Source organism: Nyctibius grandis, chromosome 3 (genome assembly GCF_013368605.1).
Source record: "Nyctibius grandis isolate bNycGra1 chromosome 3, bNycGra1.pri, whole genome shotgun sequence".
NCBI classification, from domain to species: Eukaryota; Metazoa; Chordata; class Aves; order Nyctibiiformes; family Nyctibiidae; genus Nyctibius; species Nyctibius grandis.
In genome coordinates this window covers 63,495,545-63,519,639 of record NC_090660.1, presented here as the reverse complement: position 1 = coordinate 63,519,639, position 24,095 = coordinate 63,495,545, and the positions used below count along the sequence as shown (strand labels likewise).

The 24,095-nt window shown below is 38.7% G+C and overlaps 1 protein-coding gene across 1 annotated transcript; it reads right to left on the bottom strand.

Annotated features, from left to right (window-relative positions):
* Positions 1–308: 308 nt before the first annotated feature.
* On the bottom strand, positions 309–23,477 carry LOC137661058 (desmoglein-4-like). The gene is made up of 16 exons (XM_068396386.1): positions 23,430–23,477; positions 16,057–16,092; positions 15,551–15,679; positions 14,696–14,851; positions 14,402–14,549; positions 13,339–13,502; positions 12,950–13,084; positions 12,213–12,398; positions 11,716–11,975; positions 10,550–10,692; positions 10,181–10,399; positions 8,443–9,003; positions 5,558–5,706; positions 4,994–5,054; positions 2,795–3,003; positions 309–1,328 (listed from the first exon to the last, which is right to left on the bottom strand). The coding sequence occupies exons 1-16, from the start codon at positions 23,475–23,477 to the stop codon at positions 309–311; spliced, it is 3,624 nt and encodes a 1,207-aa protein (XP_068252487.1).
* Between the last annotated feature and the right edge of the window lie 618 nt (positions 23,478–24,095).

The window sequence follows — 24,095 nt, the reverse complement described above, 5'->3', positions numbered from 1 at the left end:
GTCCCCTCTCATTGCTCTGTTCAGTAATCACATCTCTCTCCAAAAACATTAGTGTCTGTTTGTACACTTGTAGTGCTTGGTGGAGAGAAAGAAATAAATTTAAAGCTAACTTCAACTTTCCTTTCACTGACAGTCCTGCATTTGACCTTGAAACGGGGCACCCTTTGGAGATTCTCACACAAGCAGGAATACCTGAAACTTTAGTGCTATTTCCTAGTTATAAATAATGACAATATTCTTGGTGGGTGGCAGCTAATGAGTGTTGGTGCAAATGGCGATTTCAGCAGGAAGGGACGCCAGCAGAGGCCTTACTGACTGGAGTACTGCACAGTGCTGTACTTTGTCACTCTTCTCCGAGAGGTGCCGGGGGACGCCGTGCCCATTGCCTGGCCGAGGTGACAGTCGGCGCTGAGCATCTGCCCTGTGCTGCTCAGGCCCCCCAGATTTGCTCCCCCTAGGCTTGTCGCTCCCAGGCTGCTCAGGCCCCCCAGATTTGCTCCCCCTAGGCTTGTCGCTCCCAGGCTACTCACCCCAGACCCTGACACTACCCTCTCAGTAACCACCACGTTGTGGGCATTCGATAACTCTGCGGGAATATTTATTAAGCTGCCTGGCATGCCAGAGGCAGGCCTGAACACCCTTTCCGTCACCACCACATTCGACCCATCTACCAAATCGGGAATGCTCAGAGAGGCTGGGAGCCGGGAGTTAGGCGCAATTACTCTTTCTGTGACGATAACGTTGGACCCTTCTGTGAGATCAGGGATATCTAGCATGCCATGCAAATCAGAGGCAGATGCAGGACCGACAACCCTTTCTGTTACAACAACGTTGGACGCACGCAGAGGGTCAACGCAAAGAGAAGGGGAGCCAGAGGTGTAGGTCTCAGTCACCGTCATGTTGCCATGGAGCAAAGGATCTGTCATCGGCCTCGGGGGCTGTATGGTAGACCCAGATGTGTAGGTGTTTTCGGTAATAACAGTTGTAGTGCCGACTGGGGGAGGCATAGGTGCACTTCCATTGACAATGATGGTGGTTCCAGGTGGCGGGAGGTTTAGATCACTTTCAGGGTTGGGAAGGGTGACATTAATGCATGGCCAGGACGGGTTGGCATCAGGGAAAGGTTCGATCTCTTTGCCCAGACAGATCTCTGCCAGGGTCTTAAATTTTGGTCCTAATGTATCCAGATATGTTTCATCTAAATCTTCTCCAATAAAGCTGCAGCAACCCACAGAGCCAACAGGAGTACCGACTCCTTCATGATCATATATTAATAGGCAGTCATTTGCCGGCCGACCTTCATCTTCATCTGCATACACAAATGCTTTCTGTAGTTTGCAAAACCGGAAAAAAAACAGAGTGACTTTTCATGAGGTTTTTAACCATGAAGTCTCAAACAGTAGTAAGGGTTCCCTAACTACGGTAAAGCCCAGCTGACTTGAAAAACAGGTCATCAACTGGACAAATTGTCATCAACATTTTTGTGACCTTGAAATAAGTTTTATTCAAATGTTACTGATATTTTATTCTTATTTCTGCAAACACTTAGCATCTCAAATTTGGTCTGCCGTCAGTGGGTCTGACTGTGGGGTGAAGGGAGAGAGTGAAAGGGACAGGGAAATGAATGTACTGTTTGGGCAGCAATATCTGGATGAAGTGGTAGGAAGAGGAGCAAAGCAGGATGGCGAGGGGAGCAGTAGAGAGGCCAGGACAGAGGGGATGGGACGGAGGGTTGGCCACAGTGGGGAAAGTTGGTGAGCCCTGAGGGGAATCCATTTTGAGCAGGATGGAGATCACTGATTTGTGATGGCCTTGGGGATGGTGGGGTGGTCAGTGCAGAGGGATCGGGCAAGAAAGAGGAGAATTTAAAGTGAAAGAGGAGTGGTATTGGAGGAAGCAGGGAAGGACAGAAGGGGAGGCCTTGGAGGGAGAGGCGGAGGGTTTGGAGATTGAGATGGTCAGTAGGAGGGGTAATCTGTGGCATTTTATGGGTGGCAGACAGTTAATATGTAGTGCTCCCAGCCTAGGCAGGGAGATCGCGGTTTGGGAGAAGTCCATGCTCAGGACTTCAGGACTGCTCTGTCCTCTCCTCCACTGAATCTTGCTTAGATTTTGAAATACAGCAATCCTTATATATTAATTGATATTTTGGTGACATATGCAATTATAGTGTTTATGCCTCACAGTACATGCTAGTTATGAAAATATATCCCATTAATCCATTAATCATGTAAACTCCGTAGCATTTTTTATCCCATATGTAAAGGCTAATTAATATATTGCCAATTACAAAACTGCATATTGGTATCACTTGCAGTTCACAAGTCTTTTAGGGAACAGAAATGGCAATGAAAATAAGGAAGAAAGTGAACTGGTGTTCACAGTTCTTTAAGGGTTAAAGTCATTTCATTAAACCAGCTGTACAGGAAGCACGTGTGAACAATTTCACAAAGTTATTATCTATTCATACACTGAAAGAGGTGGCAAATATATAAATTTGGTGGTCACTCATGAAGCTGAAATAATTTAATTGCTTGCTACCCATAACTGCACTATGTCCATCAGTTTTACAAAAAGGCTGTTGAGCAATCAAATCTACTATGCCAGCAGCTCAAAAGTAGTACTACTAGTGTCATAGGTTTTCCTATTAGTACAGTCAGCTTTTCTCTCACACCAGTCATATCACAGAAATTTCAGTTTGAGTGGAGTTATCTTGGATTTCCACCATGTAACTTGGGGAGGAGAATCTAACAGTAGGCTCACAGATATAACACAAAGAAGATCAGGTAGTTACCTCAGAGAAGTAGTTGTCTAGGAAGGCCATGTTCACCCCTCCTTCTCTATACTCTTTTATTGTTCCTCCGATTGATCCTTTTACTTCCCCTGTTCCAGAAATTCCTCCAGCTGTTCCGTAACCAGTACCAGTGCCATAGCCAACCCCTGTAGTTTCTTCAACACCAGAAGCTACTACTCCTCCTCCTCCATATGTATTTGTATATATGTCTGAAAACAGAAAAAGAAAAGTTATCCTTCCTGTGCTCTGCGAAAATTTACACAGAATTTTCCAGTTGTTTTTACAAATAGTACAATGACACTACTGAGCTTCTAAAGGTATTTTAGACTAATTTCAGTCACAGATCCATGCACACGTGCCAAACATTGAAACTGCAATAAAAATTAAGCGCATATTAGCAGACATCGAAGACCTTGATTTTATTCCTGTAGCTAGGCTGCATGTGCATATGTGCTTTAGAAAATCAATGATTTACTTGTGTAATTGGCTGGAGAGATTCCTCTGTCTGGTGTACATACATGCTGTCATGGGATTTGCATTAGAAAATCAAATAATGCTTATGGATATTTGTGCAAATACATAAATGTATATTTATGATCACTTTGAGGTTAAAATTGTTTTGCCTTAAACTCTTCTCTAAAAGAATCACAGAATCACAGAATCAACTAGGTTGGAAGACATCTCTAGGATCATCGAGTTCAACCTTTGACACAACACCACTGTATCAACTAGACCATGGCACTAAGTACCACATCCAGTCTTTTCTTAAACTCCTCCAGCCACGGTGACTCCACCACCTCCCAGGGCAGCCCATTCCAATGCCTAATAACCCTTTCTGTGAAGAAATTTTTCCTAATGCCTAACCTGAACCTCCCTTGGTGCAGCTTGAGGCTATGTCCTCTAGTCCTGTTGCTAGTTGCCTGGGAGAAGAGGCTGACTCCCTCCCTGTTGCAACCTCCTTTCAGGTAGTTGTACAGAGCAATAAGGTCTCCCCTAAAATAGCTTCGTAAGAAATAGCTTTGTAACTCCTTTCACATTTTCTAGTCGTTAGATTGTTAAGGGAGATTTGGGAGGAAAACAATTGATCATAATAACCATCAGTGTTCATAATGCAGAATGAAAATGACCTTTAGAATAAATTATAAAGTCATACTTACAGGTTTTTATCTTTTCCATATCTTTTCATGTATGATAACAAGGAATGAGTAGTCTTAAATATCAACATGTAATATAATAAACCAATTGCATACGGTAGCCTTGAGTACATCAAGAAACAGGCTACATTATATTGGTTTTTCATTTAATCTCATTAGTCTGAGTTTACAGAATTTGAACCAGGGGCTTTCACCATAATGGTACTAAACAGTGCAAATAAAGTAAATCACATATAAGTGTCTTAAACTTTTCAATTGCCATGGCAGCAGAACTTCCCTGAGAACGAAGACTCTTAATTCATGTTTATGCCCCAAAACGTTCTCTTTTGATTTTACCTTAAGGATGAGAACATTTTTGAATAATCAATAGTCATCAGAGACGTTGTCTTGCAGAGTGACATCCTGTCGGAAACTATTGAAAATGGATCTGTGCCAGCATCCTTCCTTCCTGTTGTGGTGTAAGGAATAGGGAAAAAGAAAGTGGCACTGCAGAGCTTGACGTATTCTCTATGGCCATCGAATTCCTGGGGGACCCTTATCTCAGAAGCATAAATTTCTTGTGCTATGTACCAGCTTTCTGTCTAGGCTAGTGCACAAATGGTCAGTAATTAACTGGCTACTTGACAGGTCCTGTTCTCCCCTGTGGGAAGCAGAGCCTGGAAATCGGGAAGAACTGAACATTTTGTCACTGAGTTGTGAAAGAAAATTTCCTTATTCTGGCCTCAAGATTGATTTCTACTAAAGCTGGTGTCCTGAAAAGACCCTCTATTCACTAGCTGGAATGATAAAGAAAAATAGCCTGAGATTTAAAAGCCTTGGCAGATATTTCAAAATTTTGCAGAAATGAATCTGCTCAAAGGCTTAAACCTCAGATCCTTTGTTCATACTGGAAGTCCTACTAGCATCGGTTTGACTATCTGCAGATGGAGGATGGGAAGGGTTGGGTGGTAGCTGAAAAACCAAAGTGCTCCATGAATCAGAAGACATGAAGTTCTGAAAGATAACTTTATGGCAGCGCACAGAGAAAATTTTAGGATCTGCTTACCAGAGGGTTCACAAAAATCACCTCCGGCGGCTGTTGTTGGGGCAAGAATGTGTGAGACATCCTGGAAAAAAACATTTTGATTCCTTGAATTATGACTTTGAAATTCCCATATGAAGACCAAAACTTTGTGAATCATGTTAAGAAATTAGCAGTCTAAACTGTTAATGACAGCTATTAATTGTTGTCTTCATTAACAAAAAACAACAAAAAAAGACTCCGTTCAGCCGTGTTTCATTGTCAAGGTAAAAGGTGATCAGTGAAGATGGTTTGTGTTAGCTTGTCCTGCTTTGCACTGAAAAAGCTTGCTAGTTATTATGTTTCAGCTGAGGGAACAGTCACACCAAACTGTTGGGCCAAGCTAACTGAATGCAACTTAGAACACAAACTCAATCTGCAAATGCTAATTAAGAATCACCTTTCATATCTGCCGGGGAATTTTTGACAATGCCAGGCTTCTGCTAGAAGATGACACAATGCTACAGTCACTTTCATGCTTCTAGTGAAATGCGGTATTTTCTGTAACTATGAGTTACTGTGGGTTTTAGAAACATGGGTTGTACTGACCCTGTCTTCAGGCTGTGCACCTTCTATTCCCCATGGATGAATTGCCCCTTCTGTGCATTCAGGTACAGGTTCAAAGCCAGTTCCAACTCCACCTACAACGCCAGGTCCACAGCCACAACAGTCGCTCATTGACATCAAAATTGGAATCACTGAACAGGAAAGAAACAGGAAACAGGGATTTAGGACATCTCTTCCTCACAGGAATAGCTGCTTTCCCCAGAGGGCAGGTGCTCAAGGACTTTTGAAAATATGTCTTTTAAAATGTTTCAAACCAAGCAGCCTGCAAGTCTGGCTTTCAGAATCATTAGCTGCTTTTGGAAACGTATGTATTTGGAAATTCAGAATAATTTGTACCTTTAGTTATAGCAGAGCAAAGCAGGGGTGGAGTAGGGCTGTTACTCCAAATTTATGCTTATACGCCTGGGAACAGACTTTGATCTATCTCAGCTGAATGAATATAAGTTGCATATGAAAATTAAACAAACAGAACCAGTCTTGCTACATATAGCATTCAGTGATATTCATTCTTGATATATAAGCATGCATTTGTCTCTTCAGATATTGTAATTGAAAAGAAATACACATTAGTAATAATAGACGTATGAGAATCAGTGGTGAGATACCCATCTGGCTACAGTGATCTTTGGCTAAGTGATCTAAGGCTCTAGTTGCATTTTTCACATCACATATACGTAATGCTTGATTTGAAAAAACAATAGAGGCAAACCCCAAACCCCATTTTAACAAATGATTACATAGAGTGAGTCAGGTTTCCCAGTGTGTCATGCTTAGTTGCTTCAAGAACTGAGTGTTGGAAATTGCTGAATGCTCTAAACGCCAACATTGAAAACATTGCTCATTTTAGAAAGGCACTGCAATATTAATTCTGGCTGTCTTTAGGTCCTTAACCTAGATGGCTTAGTAACCTCATATCACTGCACTGCAGAGGGAGTGGAGAGAGACAGTTGCCTACACCAGACGAAGCAGAGCATCTAAAACTCTCAGTTTAACATCAAAGTGAACTGAAAAGGGGAAAGGGCTATACAGGTGTACAAAGTGCTACCTCACACTGTACGACTAAGGACATACTTACTCCAGACTACCAACTAGGAGAGAATTCCAAAGGCAGAAAGAGTTTGTCATATAACATTAACCACCTGGGAACTATAAATAAAACAGCCTTTTGCAGCTTCAAAACTTTGTGTTTATTGATTCCTACTAATCAAAGATCAAAACCCAAAACAAAACCCCGTCCTCAAAAAATCAGGGGAAAAATCTGTTTCCTCTGATTTTGTAGTCAGCATTTCTGCATTGGGAGATTTTAGATGTCCATTGCTTGACGCCCAGGCCATGCAAGCAAGCTGATCACATCTGATTGTGGTGGTCTGAGAAGTAATTGCTTGCATAAAGTCTAACTTTAGTCATTGTTACCCCTGAAACTCATATTTCTTCAAAAATACTAGGACATGTGAATTAATGATCTATTTTGATCCTGTTATCTCAAACACTACTTGTTTTTAATAGTCTAATATTTGGCAGCAATAGCCAAAAGGTTCAAAATTTAAGATTATTATATTTCATAGAATCATAGAATGGTTTGGGGTGGAAGGGACCTTAAAGATCCTCTAGTTCCAAACCCCCTGCCGTAGGCAGGGACACCTTCCACTAGGCCAGGTTGCTCAAAGCCTCATCCAATCTGGCCTTAAACACTGCCAGGGAGGGGGCATCCACATCTTCTCTGGGCAACCTGTTCCAGTGTCTCACCACCCTCACAGTAAAGAATTTCTTCCTAATATCTAATCTAAATCTACCCTCTTTCAGTTTAAAACCATTACCCCTTGTCCTATCACTACATGCCCTTGTCAAAAGTCCCTCTCCTGCTTTCCTGTAGGCCCCCTTGAGGTACTGGAAGGCTGCTAGAAGGTCTCCTTGGAGCCTTCTCTTCTCCAGGCTGAACAGCCCCAACTCTCTCAGCATCTCCTCATAGGAGAGGTGCTCCAGCCCTCTGATCATCTTTGTGTCCCTCCTCTGGACTCGCTCCAACAGCTCCGTGTCCTTCTTATGTTGGGAGCCCCAGAGCTGGATGCAGTACTCCAGGTGGGCTCTCATGAGAGCAGAGTAGAGGGGCAGAATCACCTCTCTCGACCTGCTGGCCACGCTTCTTTTGATGCAGCGCAAGCTACGGTTGGCCTTCTGGGCTGCAAGCGCACATTGCCGGCTCATGTTGAGCTTCTTATCAACCATCACCCCCAAGTCCTTCTCCTCAGGGCTGCTCTCAATCCATTCTCCACCCAGCCTGTATTTGTGCTTGGGATTGCCCTGACCCACATGCAGGACCTTGCACTTGGCCTTGTTGAACTTCATGCATTTGCATGGGCTCACCTCTCAAGCCTGTCAAGGTCCCTCTGGAATTTATTGATCTATTATTGAAATCTGACTTTGATTTCAAAGGAAGCTTGTTCTTTACATTTTTTCATACCCAACTTGGAGCTGATACTTGTCCATTTCTTTTAGTAATGTAATGGAAGTACGAATTGCAAAGTGTAAGTTGTACGAGACAGGGACAGCTCTTGCCCAAAATATTCTGAGTCTTCTACTAAACATTTTTACCCCGTCTGATGGTCTGAGAATTGGATAATGCCTTAGGAAAAGAGCCCTAAGTCTTAGGAAGGAAATAGTTATTTCTGAATGAAATATGCGTATAAATATGTAGAATATAATATATATAGAAATTTTTATAATTTAAAATAATTTTTTCTCTGTCAAATGGACCATGGGAGCCTACAGTTTAACTACCAACCAGAAAAGTCACCTTATTTTAGAACAATTAAAAAAATACACTTTTTAGAAAATTAATAAAATTGTTTTCTTAATTTTATACTTACGAACAAATATTAATCCACCAAGAAACATCAGGCCAATGGCAGCACCGCTAAGTGTGGTAGAAGATGGGAAATTTCTGCCATAACTTCCTTGTCCATTATAAGTATCATCAGTGGCTGCAGTATATCCTTCATAACTTTCACTGTATCCATCAGTGTAACCCTGCCAGTCTGTGTGGTCCTCAGTTTCTCCTCCTCCAGGTCTAAACTCACCATTACCACCACCTTCTTGTTCTATTCCTCCTCCACCTTCCTGGCCTCCTCCACCAACACCACCACCACCAACACCACCACTGCCGACACCACCACCGGCACTGCCACCGGCACTGCCTCCACCAACGGCACCACCGCCACCACCGGCACTGCCGCCACCACTGGCACCACCACCGATGATAACTATTTTCGTGGCCCCACTGGTGCAGTAATTACGACTATCACACTGACAAGCTTGCACAGGAATTATATGCGGTGCACGGCAGTGTCGGCCTTGGTTATCTCTTACGCTGACATAGATCCTATAAATGTAAAAGTCAATATTCTGACTCACTAGTTCTGCAGAGGAAGCTGTGGAAAAAAGAAAGATAAAAATATTTAGATTAAGGTATTGACTATAAATACTGTACAAATCTATAGTTTTTGTGAGTAATGTTCATAGAACAGAATGAAGACTAAGACTTCCCATTCTAAGATCTTCAGTTATTTATGCATCTACAGTACTTATTCAAACTTGAAACTTATAATATGCATCTATGCTAGTTTTTTCTTTTGGAAAACCTGAGCCAGATCAGTCTAGTGATCACTTTTTAACCTGAGAAATATAAAAAAGACAAATGCACTTTTTTATATCTGCTGCTGCTTTTCCTGATTTTTATTCGCACAATGGGGAACATAAAAATTGCAAGTTTTATACTTTTTTTCCTCTCACAAGGAATTTAAATGTGTTTTTCAAAGGGTTTTTTCAGTATTTTTAAAATATTCAAAGTTATACATTTGCATCTGTTTAGGATGAATAGGAGACACGAGTAGTTGTGATATTTACCACTTAATATAGTCTTCTATGCCTACAGTGTGTTATACAAATTCTGTCATTTAGTAATGTAGGAGATCTGATTAACTCATTAGTTTGTCATGTCCTGTTGAGGAAACTGGAAAAGCTCCACTGGGCACTGACTAGAACATTTTTCTTAGAAATACAAGTACAATTTGTACCATAAATTGCTAAAGATGTAATCTTTATTTGCCATTTTCATATGCCCCTCGTAAAAGTAAAGCTCTGCCAACTAATAACTTTACACTCTAATAAATAAATTTGAGAGTTTTGTCATATGCTTAGAATTTTTTAGATAATATAGATATAAAAAGATATCAAATTACTCCTTTTGAATTATCTCATTAGGTTTAGACCAACAGAGGTGCTTATCATAGCTACAGTCAAGTAAAGTACAGTTTTGCTGCTCTATTTTTATCAGTATATTTTTAGTTTTCTTTAAAAGATGATAACTAGACAAAGCAAGTAATGATTATGATTCTAATTCTAATATGTTTTTTATATATATATACACATATATGCAAATCCAGAGCAACTTCTTGGATTCATGTGAGCATAAAATCACATTTAAGTGGGATTAGAATAGATTCTAGTAACTGTTTTGTTTGTTATTAAAAGGTTATCCTAATCTGCTATCTTAGATAAGAGCTTATTACTATGGTTTATCCTGTTGCAAAATGTAGGTTAATTTACCATTTATTGATCTGATAATCCATGTAGTTTGAGGTTCACCGTGTATGCTGAATGTAAAGGGGGTACCATATGTATCACCACCCCTATGCTTTGCTGTGATGATCACTGATGGAGAATGCATGCATACTTTCCTTAATTCAGTATTAATAATTGGGCAATTGTCATTCATGTCTTGCATTGAAAGCACAATGGTGCCTGTGGCAGTATATCGAGGAACCCCTGTAAAAAGAAGGTATTTGTGGTCAGGAGGGAATATTGATACTATAAATAATGCAGTTCAGGTGAGAAAACTAGAAACAAGAAAAAAAAAAAGAGAGAAATCTGGAACAAATAAATTTTTGTTTCAGAAAATTTAATCTCTTTTCTTACCTCTGGTGATAGCCAGAACCTCTGCTTTGTACTGTCCATTGATTACATAGATTGATTCCCGGTTAATAACTTTGTTCAGTGTGATTTCACCAGTGTTTTGATTGATTCTGAACCAGGCACCTGGATCACGTCCTATACTATATCTGTGTTTGGTGAAGTAAAAATACTGAGCATTATGTTATGAATTATATATTATATCTATAATATATCTATAATATATATTATACAATATATATATACAATATATACATGATATATAATATACAATATAGTATATGGTATATAGTATATAATATATATTATATAGTATTACATATTCATTTTGCAAATAATATTTGTCACTTCGGAATATTTTTCTTTAGGCTGTGCTAGGTTCTATTGCATTTCACCCTGTTCAAGCAAAATTCCTGTTGACTTCAAAAGATGTAGACTAGAAAAATAATTAGGAATAAAGTAAATGCATAGAAGTCCATTATATTTTGAAAGTGGCATCATAGTCTAAAAATAAAATCTTTCTGGGCCCTGTAAACTTTTACTAGAACCCTTGTTGATATCAGTAGTTAAATCCACATCTCTTCCTATAACATTCTACTGTTGTATTTGCTAACATATTTCTCGGTTTTATGAAAATGTTTCAAACTTGTGTAAATTTGATGTATTTATTTCTACATACATTAAAAAGCAAATTATGGTCCTGTTACTTTCAGCAGAAATAAATGTCTTTTTTGTTTTTTTACTACAGAACGAGCTGGTAGTGACATCTTCTATTCTGATTGTATAATATTCGCCATTATTGGGATTTTCTGCTTGCTTTTTTAGAGATGCTAACAAATCCCCTATTTGTAGCAAAAGTTTCAAGAAAAAATATTATTAGGTTGTGTTAGGAAAAAAAATCTGTTCTGATTTAAGTTACAGCCTGTTAGAAAAATGATATTTTCTTTGTCTTGTGCACAAGGCTAAGGAAAGTAGGTTGGGAAACAAAAGCAATCATAGCATAAAAATAGGCTGAAGAATATACTATTCTATTGCTATTATTTTATTGCTAATCTATTAATATTTTTTGAGTTATTTTTTAAAGCACCCTTTAAAATACCTATTCCTTGTCCCACTGAAATCTCAACTAAAATAATTATTCCATCCAGGGAGTTAAGCAGAGCAGAGCTTACACAACATTTGATGCAATAACTCCAGTGTCCTCATCAATGGCTGTGTATGTTCCCACAACTTGATTCACTCTTGTGCTTTCTGGTATAGAAAACACAACTGAAGATGGATGAAATCTTGGTGGTTCAATCACATTTTTTACTTGTATTGTGAGGGGTGTTCCAGATATTTGGTAGTCATGTGCAACAGAGTGGTGGAAGGCAGCTACATTCCTGACACCAATAATCAGTGAGTGAGATTGGAGCTGTTCATAATTCAGTTCCTAAAAGATAACAGAGAACTAGATAATAAATAAAAGTTCCTTTAATTTTATTTCAATATTTTCTATTTTACATGGTTGAGTGACAGTGTTTTTACTGTTTAATTTTGTAATAATTAATTATTAACAAAGTAATATCTATTAATTAATACTATATTAATTATTAATATTATTAATTATTATTAACAAACTATTTAAAAATTATTATTTCAACAATTGAATCACAATATTTATGCATACCTTAATTACTCTAAGGATTCCTTGATTTGTAGCTCGATCTGTAACAATTTCAAAACAGTTATCTTCATTACCGGATATAAAGAAAAACTCTGCTAACCAATTGTCTGTAAACTCCTCGTCAGCGTCCAGAGCTTGTATTCGTAGCAGGTCTGAACTGAGTGAATTTTCTGATATACTTGCTGAAAACTGGAATGACAGATAAATACCTATTAGCAAACACTGAAATATATAATGTGAGGAAAACACAGCTGACTGCAGAGATTCTCTTGAAGGATATCCTGCCCACAGTCCATGCCAATTTAAAAAAAATCATGTGTTCTGGATTAATTGTGATTCTGGTTGCAGATCTGAAGAGCTGTATCACCTCAAGTGTTTGCAGAGGCAGCTTAGATGAACTGAATTTGTGCTTTCTATAAGAAAAGGTCATACAAAGATTGGGTTAATCTACGTAATCTGGCCATATTGCATGGGTCTGTCTGGGCGGCTGAATGACTGGATTTCTCTGAATACAGAGAAGTCAGTGTTGGGTTTGATTTCTCTGAATACAAAAATAATCTATGTGTATGTTATCAGAATTGGTGCACAAGTGATGGATTGGATTTTGAACATGGTTCAAGGAAACAACCCTGTTAATCCAGTGCAGCATTCAAATGTGAAAGCACTCTATGGGTTAGTAAGGGCTCTGTTATCAACTGGGTTTTAAAACAGTAATGTTGCTTTTGGTATTAAAAACTTACAGAGCTTTGAGCAAGAGTTGGGAAGTTGTCATTGACATCAATAACTTTAACGTTACAGCTACAAAGGGATGATATTCCATCTGCAGCTCCATCCCGGTCAGACGCCTTCACAACAAGAGTGTAGCTACTATGTTGCTGTCACAGAAAGAGAAATGAGCGTGATAGAAGGACCACCTGTACATCTTAAATGTTACAAATATTATTTCCTAATGCAGGAATTTACCTTGGACATTTTATTGTAACATATAGAAAAAATGCATTTCTCCCTTAATTTTTTTAAAAAACACAACCTTTCTCTTTTTTTTTTTTTTTTTTTTTTTTTGTCCCACTCTCATCACACATATACACCACAACATCATGTTATTTAACTTTGGAAAGGGAAATGTTACCTCTCTGTCAAGATAATTTGCAAGATGGAGTTCTCCAGTGTATTTATTCATAATGAACATGGGTGGACCTGAAGGTTCCTGACTCTCTATCTTGAAGGCAATTTTAGAATTCAAGTGATTAGGTTCATCTGCATCTGTTGCAATTATTTTCATCACCAATGTGTCTAAAAATAAAAAATAATAATTAAGAAATCAGATCAGAAAATCTCTTTTGCTCCTGCAAACAACTCATCAAGACAATGATAAATCTTGGTGTATAAAAATGATAGAATGCTATCTACTCATTGACATTTACAAAGGAAAACAAAAGTTTGATTTTGTGGTTCTGATTCTGACTGAATGTTAATGACTTTAAAATGCATTAAAAATTAAGGTCAGATGGAGTAATGCAGATTTTCACTGAACTTCTTTAAGTCACCATAGGGAATATGTAAAAACAGTAAGTCTGAGCTTGTAGATATTTATGTAAGAAATCTCCAGTTTTAAATGAGAATTTCTAGAAAGTAGAAAATGAGCGTTAGGCACCATTGCCTCAGTGCTATTTGCATGTCTAATGTTGATCATTGTACTTCTGGTAAAAAGAACCATTTTAGTGGTTTAAGTAAGGGTTTATTTAGTAATATCTACTGCGACTGCAATATTCAGGCTACAAATGCAGATATTCGAAATAGAAAAAATGAGAAAAACGATATTTTATATACCCTCAAAGGAAATAAGTGTAGGTGTAATGTTATTTTTTTTAATGAGAAGGAATGAATTGATTTATTTTGAATTTTCACATCTGAAAGAATTTGCATGATGGTGTGGTTAGAAACTGGAACATTCAGTGCTCATGTGTGGGAGGAAAGGGGGAAGAAAGCATTGCTGCTTAATTTTATGCAATGAGCTCGGCCCTGGCTCGAATAGCACTTGGAGAAGCATCTGCCACTCCTACCTCTTCAGTATCCCTGGCCAATATATGTCATTGCCTAAGAAAAAGTAGAATGAGCACCCCAGGTTTATATTAATTTTATTCTGGGAGCTTCACTAACTATACTATAATAGGCATAACATAGTTACTTACTGTCCATACTGTTTTCTTCAATAGATCCTGTAAATACAGTTTGTGCAAATATAGGAGGGTTATCATTTATATCCAGAACTCTGACTCGAAGTTCAAGAGGTGGTTCCAAATCTACACCCGTCACTGAGTGTTTAGCAAAGCAACGTATCTAGATAAAGAGATTTACTGGTTTTAAAACCAAAAGTGAAATAAGCAAAGTAATAATCTGACACAAATGAATTTGTCTCCTTCTGCTCTCCCTGCCCCACCCTGGATCCATCACTGTAGAGGTAAAAGAAAAAGGGGAGTACTTACAACAAATACTGGCGTTACTTCCCTATCCACTATTGATGTTATATTAATTTCTCCTGTTCTTGGGTTAATAACAAATATTCCATAGGGGGCACGATCAATTCCAACTCCAGAAATGCTGTATGTGACTGGATGGTTTTCTTCACAGTCTGATCGGATCTACAATAATAGATAATAATAATTTATGCCAGTTTGCTGAGGACACCTGCAGGGTTTTTTTCCCCGTTATTAGTTCCTGTAAAAAATTCTATATAATTTCAGTTTCTCAGCTACTTATCACAAGGTTCTATTGACAGAACCAATGGAAGGCACTTCTACAAAACAGTCAGCCTAGAGATCCATCTCCGCTTAAGTGCTGGACAGGCTTTCTATTTCTCTTAAATCTTCTGGCAGGGAAGTGGAGAGAGAAACTTCCAAGATCATCACACTGTGGCTGGACCTCAGTAAAGGTACGGTCGTGGTGAGAGGATAGGAAGACATCTTTGCTCTGTTGCTCACAGAAGTCATGCACTATGCTTGAACTTCTGCTCAGGGATTTCTCAGAGTGGGAGAGAACAGAAAAATAATGCAATCTAGTACACAGATGCTGCATGCAAAGAGACTATGGCTGGAGCTGTCCAGGAAGTAGACTGATGGCAATGTTCTAGGAAGCCTTTGGCCAATCCTCAGCAGCCACACGAATTCATCTTATGAGACTGTCTCAGCAGAGCTGGAAATATTGCCTCATCTTTCTTTTATTCTACATTCCTTGCTTTCACTACTCTAAGCAAATATACTTTTAAATCTCTCTGATTTTATCAGCTTGTCTTTAGAAAAACTTCCTTGTCAGTGAACACTTCTGTTTTTCTTTCTACTTACTTTGGCAATTGGATTCCTCTTAGAATTATCTTCTCCTTCTCTACAGGCTGCAGCAAATTTGATCCATTCACGTTTTTGTCTTCTGAAGGTTTTCCATTTTGCTGTTCCATTTTCATCCCATTCTTTTACCTTTGACAGAGAGTTCCAGTATCATATGACCAGTAACCTCAATCCATTTAAAATTAATACAGACATTTAGAATGTCCAACAATAAGGAGAAAAGGGTTTTTTATAGATCATGTGGTTTTTTATAAGTCTGTGAGTCCCAAACTCTAAGACTGTACATGTTTACCTTAAAATTATTCCCTTGTATGAGATACTAATTTAGGTTCAGGAGAACTTCTCTTGAAAGGGTGAGCAGGTTATTACCTGCAACTGTTTAATATTTAAATATGTTTTCAATCTTCAAGTACAGAAATGTCTTAGTTCAGTATTTTCCATTTCATTTTTGCATTGGTTACACTTCATTTGATCAGAAAATCAGTTTCTAAAGAAATATATATTACCTCTACATGGAATCCTGTACTGAAATCCAAGAGCACCTGCAAGAACAATAAGAAGATGGGTATATAAAAATGTAGGGCAAAATGCAGTAAGCAAAACCCAACCACCATACATTGCTATACTGCAGGACTGGACCAGTACCTTTTCTCAAGTTTATTGTAATAGCCTATCTAGGCAGTAGCTACAGGATTTCCATAAATGACTTTATGCAATTAATTTTTTATATCTATCACTTGAATTCCTTGACAGTTAACACCTTCAAAATGAATTCTGTCTTTCAAAGCAGACCTTTGAGTTTCAAAGGACGTGCCAGAGCAGATTTTAAGTTATACCTACATCAAAATACAGCTTTCACACAGAATTTTAGGTGGTAGCACCTCAGCTGAAGAGAGAAGTGATTACAAGAGTTGTTATGAAAAAGTATGTCTAGGAAACTAGAAAAGGAGTATTTATTTATTCTAAATAATTTATTCTTTATTTTTTCTTATTTAGAAAGTCCACAGTAGGCCTGGAGTACTTAACTATGTAGTTTAACCAAAAAGAACAAAAACTTCTTGGCCAGGTGGCCAAGAAGGCCAATGGCATCCTGGCCTCTATTAGGAGTAGTGTAGCCAGCCGGTCTAGGGAATTGATCGTCCCTCTGTACTCGGCACTGGTGAGGCTGCATCTTGAGTACTGTGTTCAGTTCTGGGCCCCCGCACTTCAAGAAAGATGTTGAGGTGTTGGAGCGAGTCCAGAGGAGGGCGACCAAGCTGGTGAAGGGTCTGGAGGGTCTGACCTATGAGGAACGGCTGAGGGAGCTGGGGTTGTTTAGCCTGGAGAAGAGGAGGCTCGGAGGTGACCTTATTGCAGTCTACAACTACCTGAAGGGAGGTTGTAGTGAAGTGGGAGTTGGCCTCTTCTCCCGGGCAACTAGCGATAGGACAAGAGGACACCGCCTCAAGCTTCGCCAGGGGAGGTTCAGGTTGGACATAGGAAGAATTTCTTTACAGAAAGGGTTATTAGACATTGGAATGGGCTGCCCAGGGAGGTTGTGGAGTCACCATCTCTGGATGTGTTTAAGAAAAGACTGGACATGGCACTTAGTGCCATGGTCTAGTTGACAGGGTGGTGTCAGGGCAATGGTTGGACTCGATGATCCCTGAGGTCTCTTCCAACCTGATTGATTCTGTGATTCTGTGATTCTGTTTTCTTGAAACTTCCCACTGAGGTTTTGAAGAGATTCAATGTAAGATGGAAAACCAACGGCAGTCATCAGGCAGTTTTCCCTGGAGTGCAGTGAGCTTTGATTTGAGGTCTAACTATGCAACCAAAGTCTTAAGTAAATAAAGGTGGCAGGATCAGATGCAATATATAATTACTTTAAAATTAAAATAATAGAGAACCCTCAATTTCTTGATTAGTACAATTTAGAAGAAGGCACAGCTTAATTAACATTGTTCCCAAATAAGGTGTGAAAATCAAGTTCACTTGGTCAGTGTACCTCTTCAGAGCATGTCTTTTGGGTTTAGGACCTGCCTCTGCTCTCTTCAGATGATAAAGGGTGAAGAATATGTGATTTGCAGAACTGGATGCTTGCTTCATTCATCATTGGTAGAAACAAAATATCTAGGTGACTCAAAGTGTTTCAGTTTCTCTTTTCTCACTCAATGTGGTTAACAGCTGTAGTTACCAATTTTCCACTTTCCTTATCATTTCCCAGTACTGTTCAACAGCTTTTTTTTTCCTGACACGTTTTATTTAATGGGTTTTATGTCAGTTATAATTGGATAAAATCTGAGACCATCTTTTTCTCTATGGTAGCTTTACCTCATGGGACTTCCCTCACTTCAAATTTATCACATTGTTCTGTCAAAGCTGGAAGATGGACACAGACTTTTTTCCACTTACTTCATGTTAAAACAACCTCTTACATGCAAGAGATTAATGAATAGCAGCTGCACCCTCCTTTCTCTCTCTTCCCACTTTTCCCCATTTACCTATATGCTGTAAGAGGTCCATCATCTGCCATTTACAAAGCAATGTCTCCAATGATCTGATCTTGCCTAGACCATTCCCCGAGACCTCGGCACATAATGGCTGCCCTGATCTGCTCCTGAATGAAAGAATTTAGACTGTGGATTTGCCCATCTGGTGTGCATATAGCTTGAAATTTATCAGACTATTCATGGAGTAAGGATTTTTTTTATTTCTTTGAGCAAGCTATTGACGTAAATAGTTAAGAAAAGTACTCTGCAGGAAAATCATTACAATATGTTTATGTTGTGCTAAAAGCATCAATTCATCTTTTAATCTGAGTTTAACTGTTGGCAACTATTTAAATCTTCGGCTGCAGAATGGGGTTCAAATTCATGTGCAGCCATTACTTATCTCAGAGAAGGGACAGTATCAGACTCCGTTTAAACTGCAGGGTTTTTTCACCCCGGTGGGAGCTCAGGCCTGCCTTTTTATAATCCTACTTGGAGCTTGGGAAAACATGGGAGAGCAGAAGAGGCAGGCTACACCCTCACCAGAGAACCTGGGTGGTGAAGGCCACCAGAAATAGCACTGATTCAACGTCTCTTATCAGATGATCCCACCAGCACAGGAGGGCCTCCTTTGGTGAGTGCAGTGAAATCTTCTCCACCCTTAGGCTGAAATCCCTTCTGGCATGTAAGCAATTGTCTTGACCCAGAAAAGTATGGGCATACACCTCCCAGTGCAATGTTGGTGAATCTTGTCTACTGTCTGCATCCTGTGGTCTACCCTGTTACTTAACAGTGAAACTAATATCCCACATCCAGCCACATCACTCTCACACTCAGCAGTCCTAACTGGAAAGCTGTGTTGAGAAATAAGAATTATGCCTGTAAAGAATTATGTTCTTTAAGGACATGAATATTCATAAAACACTTGATTTCAACCTGTAGAGTTCTGTTTTCAAGCAGTGAAGAATATACTTTTTAGACTGGAGTTTCATCCTTTGTTTCTGAGCACCAATAATGGGAATGTCAGGAATTTGTTCATCAGTAATGCTGGGGAGTGTAAATTTAGGCCTTGTATTTCCACACTTGTCCCGTGCTAACTGAGAAAAAACTAATTCTGCTATGTGTTGCTAATGGAAGATCTTGAAAGAAGTCTTGATGGTTTTGAAGTCCTTAGTACATTTTGTGGTATTATTTGAAGAGGCTGACCTGATGAACTTGATGTCTGGGTTTGGTATGTCTCTCAGTTGCTGCCGTGTTATAGGAAGGAGGGCAGGCAGACACCAAAGTTGTCTAGTTCACCTCACCAATTCTGAAGTGACATCTATCCAACTTGATCCAGGGATGGAGGTTCCTCTGTCTCCCCAGCTAATGTTTTCTGGTTCTCCACTATCACCAGCAATTTCTAATACCTCTCTGCGATGCAAACTGTTTCTATAGCTATTTCCAGCAAAGAAGTACTCTCTCCTAACAGCTAACTTCAGCATACTTCTAGGCAGTGAACAAATTTCCATTCTAAACTAGTGTCGGAGTACAGGACTTTCCATAGATTCAGTGATTAACAATAATTAAAGCAATAGGAGCCACTGGCATGTGTGGGATGCATCCTGAGGACCTTGGGGTAGGCAGGCTGATAGGAACGATATCAAGATTTGCTGTCCTGTTTTAGTCTCTGAGAGACTGTGAAAAAATGGAAACTCTGCAGAGAAGCTAGGGGCTTGTTGCACAAGGTGTTTCTGGTTTGGGTTGGGAGAGGTACAGGCAGGAAACATGTTTATGGTGACTGTCATTTGCACAGCGGCCTGTCTGAAAGCTTGTCTTTTATTGTAATGATCCAGACCCTGAACCTTGTGTCCAAAATGACGCCTTAGAGTCACACTGGAGTTATTCTGATGTAACTGGGAACAGAACTAGGCCCATAGGACGTGTATGGTTCTTTGCACCTTCAAAGCAATTTACAAACAAGAATTAACTAATCATTAATTGACTGCCAAGCAATATTATACGCAATTATGGAATACTCCCTCCTCCACCTACTCAAATCTAAATGACTGAACATGCCTTTAACATCTTCCCAGCATTATTCATATTGGATCTGCTTCTCTCTCTTTGAAGTCAACAGTGGTATTGTTACTGGCCTGGATGGGAGGAGTGCTGAGAACTCACACATATTATATTAGTCATCTGGGTGTCATGGAAGCTCTGGTTGTGTCAGCGTTTCAGACTTTTACATCTTTCTTACTCAGCCAAAGTTCTGACTAGTAAAGGGTTGAAATAACAAATCCTTCCCTTTATTCATTCTGCATCTATTTAAAAAATGATAAATCGGTGCATATGAAATAACGAGAAGCAGAGTTGAAACATGAGACAAAACCTCGTATTTTAAAAAGAAGCCATTTGATCACTTTAAAATCAAAATGTGAATGTGTTTTTGTCTATACTTTTCATTTTTATAGGTCACTAATGAATGTGCTTCTTCCAATTTGAAGGGGAAGTTTTTCAGGATGATTTTTCTGGCATTTTGTTTTCTAATTCTGCAGAAGTCAGGTGTTTCTATTGCTTCCTGTGTTAGCAAATGATGTCAATATTTTGTATTGCACCCAGGATGGAGAATCCATTGCTGTTTCAGCAGAAGTATGACAATACTCATGTCAGTCAGAAGAATATATTCCAAAGTTTTATTTGTTTTAAAATATGTTTATTCAAAGAACTGACCACTTCGGGAAAGTTTCCACTGAGATTGTTTGTGTTCTGCTGAGTCATACAGATATAATGAATTTCCATACAGTAATTGAGCTTAACCATTAGAAAAATGAACAGAAAAGTAATTTCAATACAGAGTGTATGCCATTATCATTCAAATTTGAGTTTTTCAAATTAGTCATGCTATGTGTCCTTAATAAATCTCCTCAATAAAACCTGAATTCTAATATGGCTTAGAGTGCTCTAGCTGCAAATACATGTTTGCTTAGGGACCATTTTTACTTAAGAATGTAAAACTACAGACTTAAGAACCTAATCTTAGGTAATAATTCCTGGATGTGGAATTGCTTTAGTTTCTATTTCTACAAGAAAATTCTTTGGCAGAAGATCCTGCAGGTTCCTGACTACATCCTGGCAGATATTTCTTTTGCATATGCAAGGAGAAGATTTGGCCCCTTAATATTTTTATGTGCAACCAAGTTATGAGTAGGAGGTGTAACCACAGCCTAACAACTGGAAAAAAAAAAAGCAGCGTAGATAACACATGGGAAAATGTAGCCAGACAAAAGTGCGTATAAGAGATGTGGTGAATTTAAAATTACTAGCTGTCACATGATAGCTGGCAGGAGAAGAGTCATACCTGATCAAACAGGTTATTTCCATAAAACATGTCTGTGCAAGTATCACAAACAGAACTCCCTTACTCATGAGAATAACGCCTTTGAAGTCACGTGAGCAAGGGTTTCAGAATCAGTCCCACCAATGGTGAAATGCATAAAGAAAATTATCAGTTTCAGGGCTTATCATTTTTCTTTTTTTTTGAAAGTGTGATAGCATGCTAAAATATTTATAACTCCACAGCAATTTTGATAGAATTTATTAACAATATACTAACCAGACTCACCATTCAGACAGGTGATTTTCATGAAAGAGTAATCAAGCTGAAACCCAAGGCTGTTTCTCAGAATATACTAAAATTGGATACATAATTTATAATTTATTTGATCTCTACAGTTTGTCTGCCAGCTTTCTGTAAAGCGCTGAAAGGTACTATTAAGCTGTACAGGCCACCATGCACACTGCTGTGCAGAAGAACGCATAACAGAACAACAATTATTTCCTCTGGGGAGTAAAAGTTCAAATATTTGATAGTCATCAAAACATAATGGCAGTTTTCACAATTGCTCCTTTTTCCTGACCCGGCACATATCCTTCATCAGTCACAATCGTAACAATAATACACTGAAAGAATGAAAATGGTTCCAGAGTTACCGAGAGAAGTAAAGCAGTAAAATCTCTTTTGAATGGACAGACCTTAGATACAGTAAAGCCAACTTTTTTTTGAACTTTGACACATCAGGAGTATGCATCACCAGGTGCAGAAGAAACAGGTGAGAGTAAAAATCACTGAAAGGAAAATTGGTCTGTTTTAGGCCAAACCAGGACACTGAGTAAAGGGAATAGTCACCAATGCTACATGAAAATCCAGAAGTGTTAGTGTGATGTGCAACATGCCAATGTCAGAGATCTCTGCGCTGCGTTAAACAAGCAGAAACTCATCCGAACCATAACTTGCTTTTGCCAAGTTTTGTCGTTGTTTGCTTGGCAGCTGCTCCGTGTTAGTTAGTTCAACTTTACTGATTGCAGAGCTGTCACCTAAAATTAATGGATTATCTTTTCAAAGTAAGTCTTAGGATTTAATATTCTATAAAAATAAACACCTTTCCCCTGACTATAAAATTTCTAGAGGGATCAGTAACAAGAAGTTTACAAACATTTACACTTACTAATACGTTGTGTAAAATGAAAGCCACAGAAGGACATAACTATAATAGAAATCCTACTCTTTTCAATCTCCAGGGCCTTAAACCTCTACATAATTTTAGAAGAGAAACACAGATGAGTAAAAATAATCCACACAGAAATCAGATTGCAGGAGTAAAAGGGCCTCCATAATTCTTTCAAGTCCTTTCTGGGTAATTTCCGTGCTTTGATGAACACATTGTACAAATATGCCACTTAACTATAGCCACAACTTTCCTTTTACAGTGAGAAAAACAAACTCAAAGAGTGACACTTTCATCATGCATTCACTTGCTGAGCACATGGCGGCTCAGACACTAATGCACTACAAGACGTGAATTCTTTGTAATGCGAAATAATAGGCCAAGTCTTGATTTTTACTCGCTAAGGTCTGCACTAAATTTCATTTTTTTCTCTCAAATATAGCTGTAGGATTTGGTCAGCTCTGAAGCGCTCTTGCTAATCAGTTTAGAAAAAGAGATTTGCTCTTCATATTACCTCAATTAATTAAAAAAATAAAGACATAGAACCAAATAATAACCAGTCAAGTTATGAGGATTTTTATAATGATAAGATTTTTATTAAGAACAGTGACTCCTTAAATAGTAGCCACAGAAAATATTCACCTGAAAAGTTATGCATTAAACATAGGAAGTCACATATTGAACATCAACAGACTGTAGAAAGTCACAATCAAAAGAAACATTTGTCAGCATTTAATGAAAAAATAAATTATTTGTATAGAACCTTCAGAAGTGCAGTTTAAAATAACGATTTTTTATGCTAAATTTCACAAGAATTTTTTTTTGGGGGTAGTTTACACTATAAAATGCAATGCTCTGCTAAGGAAGATTCAACTGGCAGAATCAGAGAGTTTACAAATATTGTTTTAAAATCTGACTTACCAATAAAAGGAACAGAAAAGCAGCCATTCGGTGAGGGAGCCAATCCATGGCATCTGCCTTCTCGGATACAAGTCCAACTGAGTTATGGTTACAAGCCTTTTCCTTTTCCCCTCCCCCCCCCCCAACTCTGGTGTCTATTTAAAAAGGCACTTAGTAGATGTCCTTATACTCAGCCCTTCAAGGTGTCTCTGCCTCCCTCTGAGGGAAGCACTGAAGATGCTGTATAACAGAGTGTCTTTCCCCACCCCAAAATCCTGGGCTGGTCTCACCTGAAACGCTTGACAACATCATTATTGCTTGCAGGTAAAAGCTAAGAGACACACCTTAATTCTTATTGCACTGAAACCCTTTGTTGGATACGAAAAGGTACGTTTTAAAAACAGAAGGCAAGCTTTGCTGGGAAGATACTGAGTGATTTATAAATTACTCACAACATAAGGAATCATTAAAATGGTAACTTATCATTGCTTTGAATGCAATTACCAGTTTTCTCCTTGCACCAAGTATAATAGAAGAGCTTAATGAATATTACTGTAAAGAATATGGGCTTTAAGAAATGATTAGTTTAAATTAAAATATAAGTCCATTTGTTTACTTCCAGGCACGACGAAGTCAGTTCCATGCACATTGTTCACAGAAGTGCAGCACTCAGAGCAGAATGGCTTG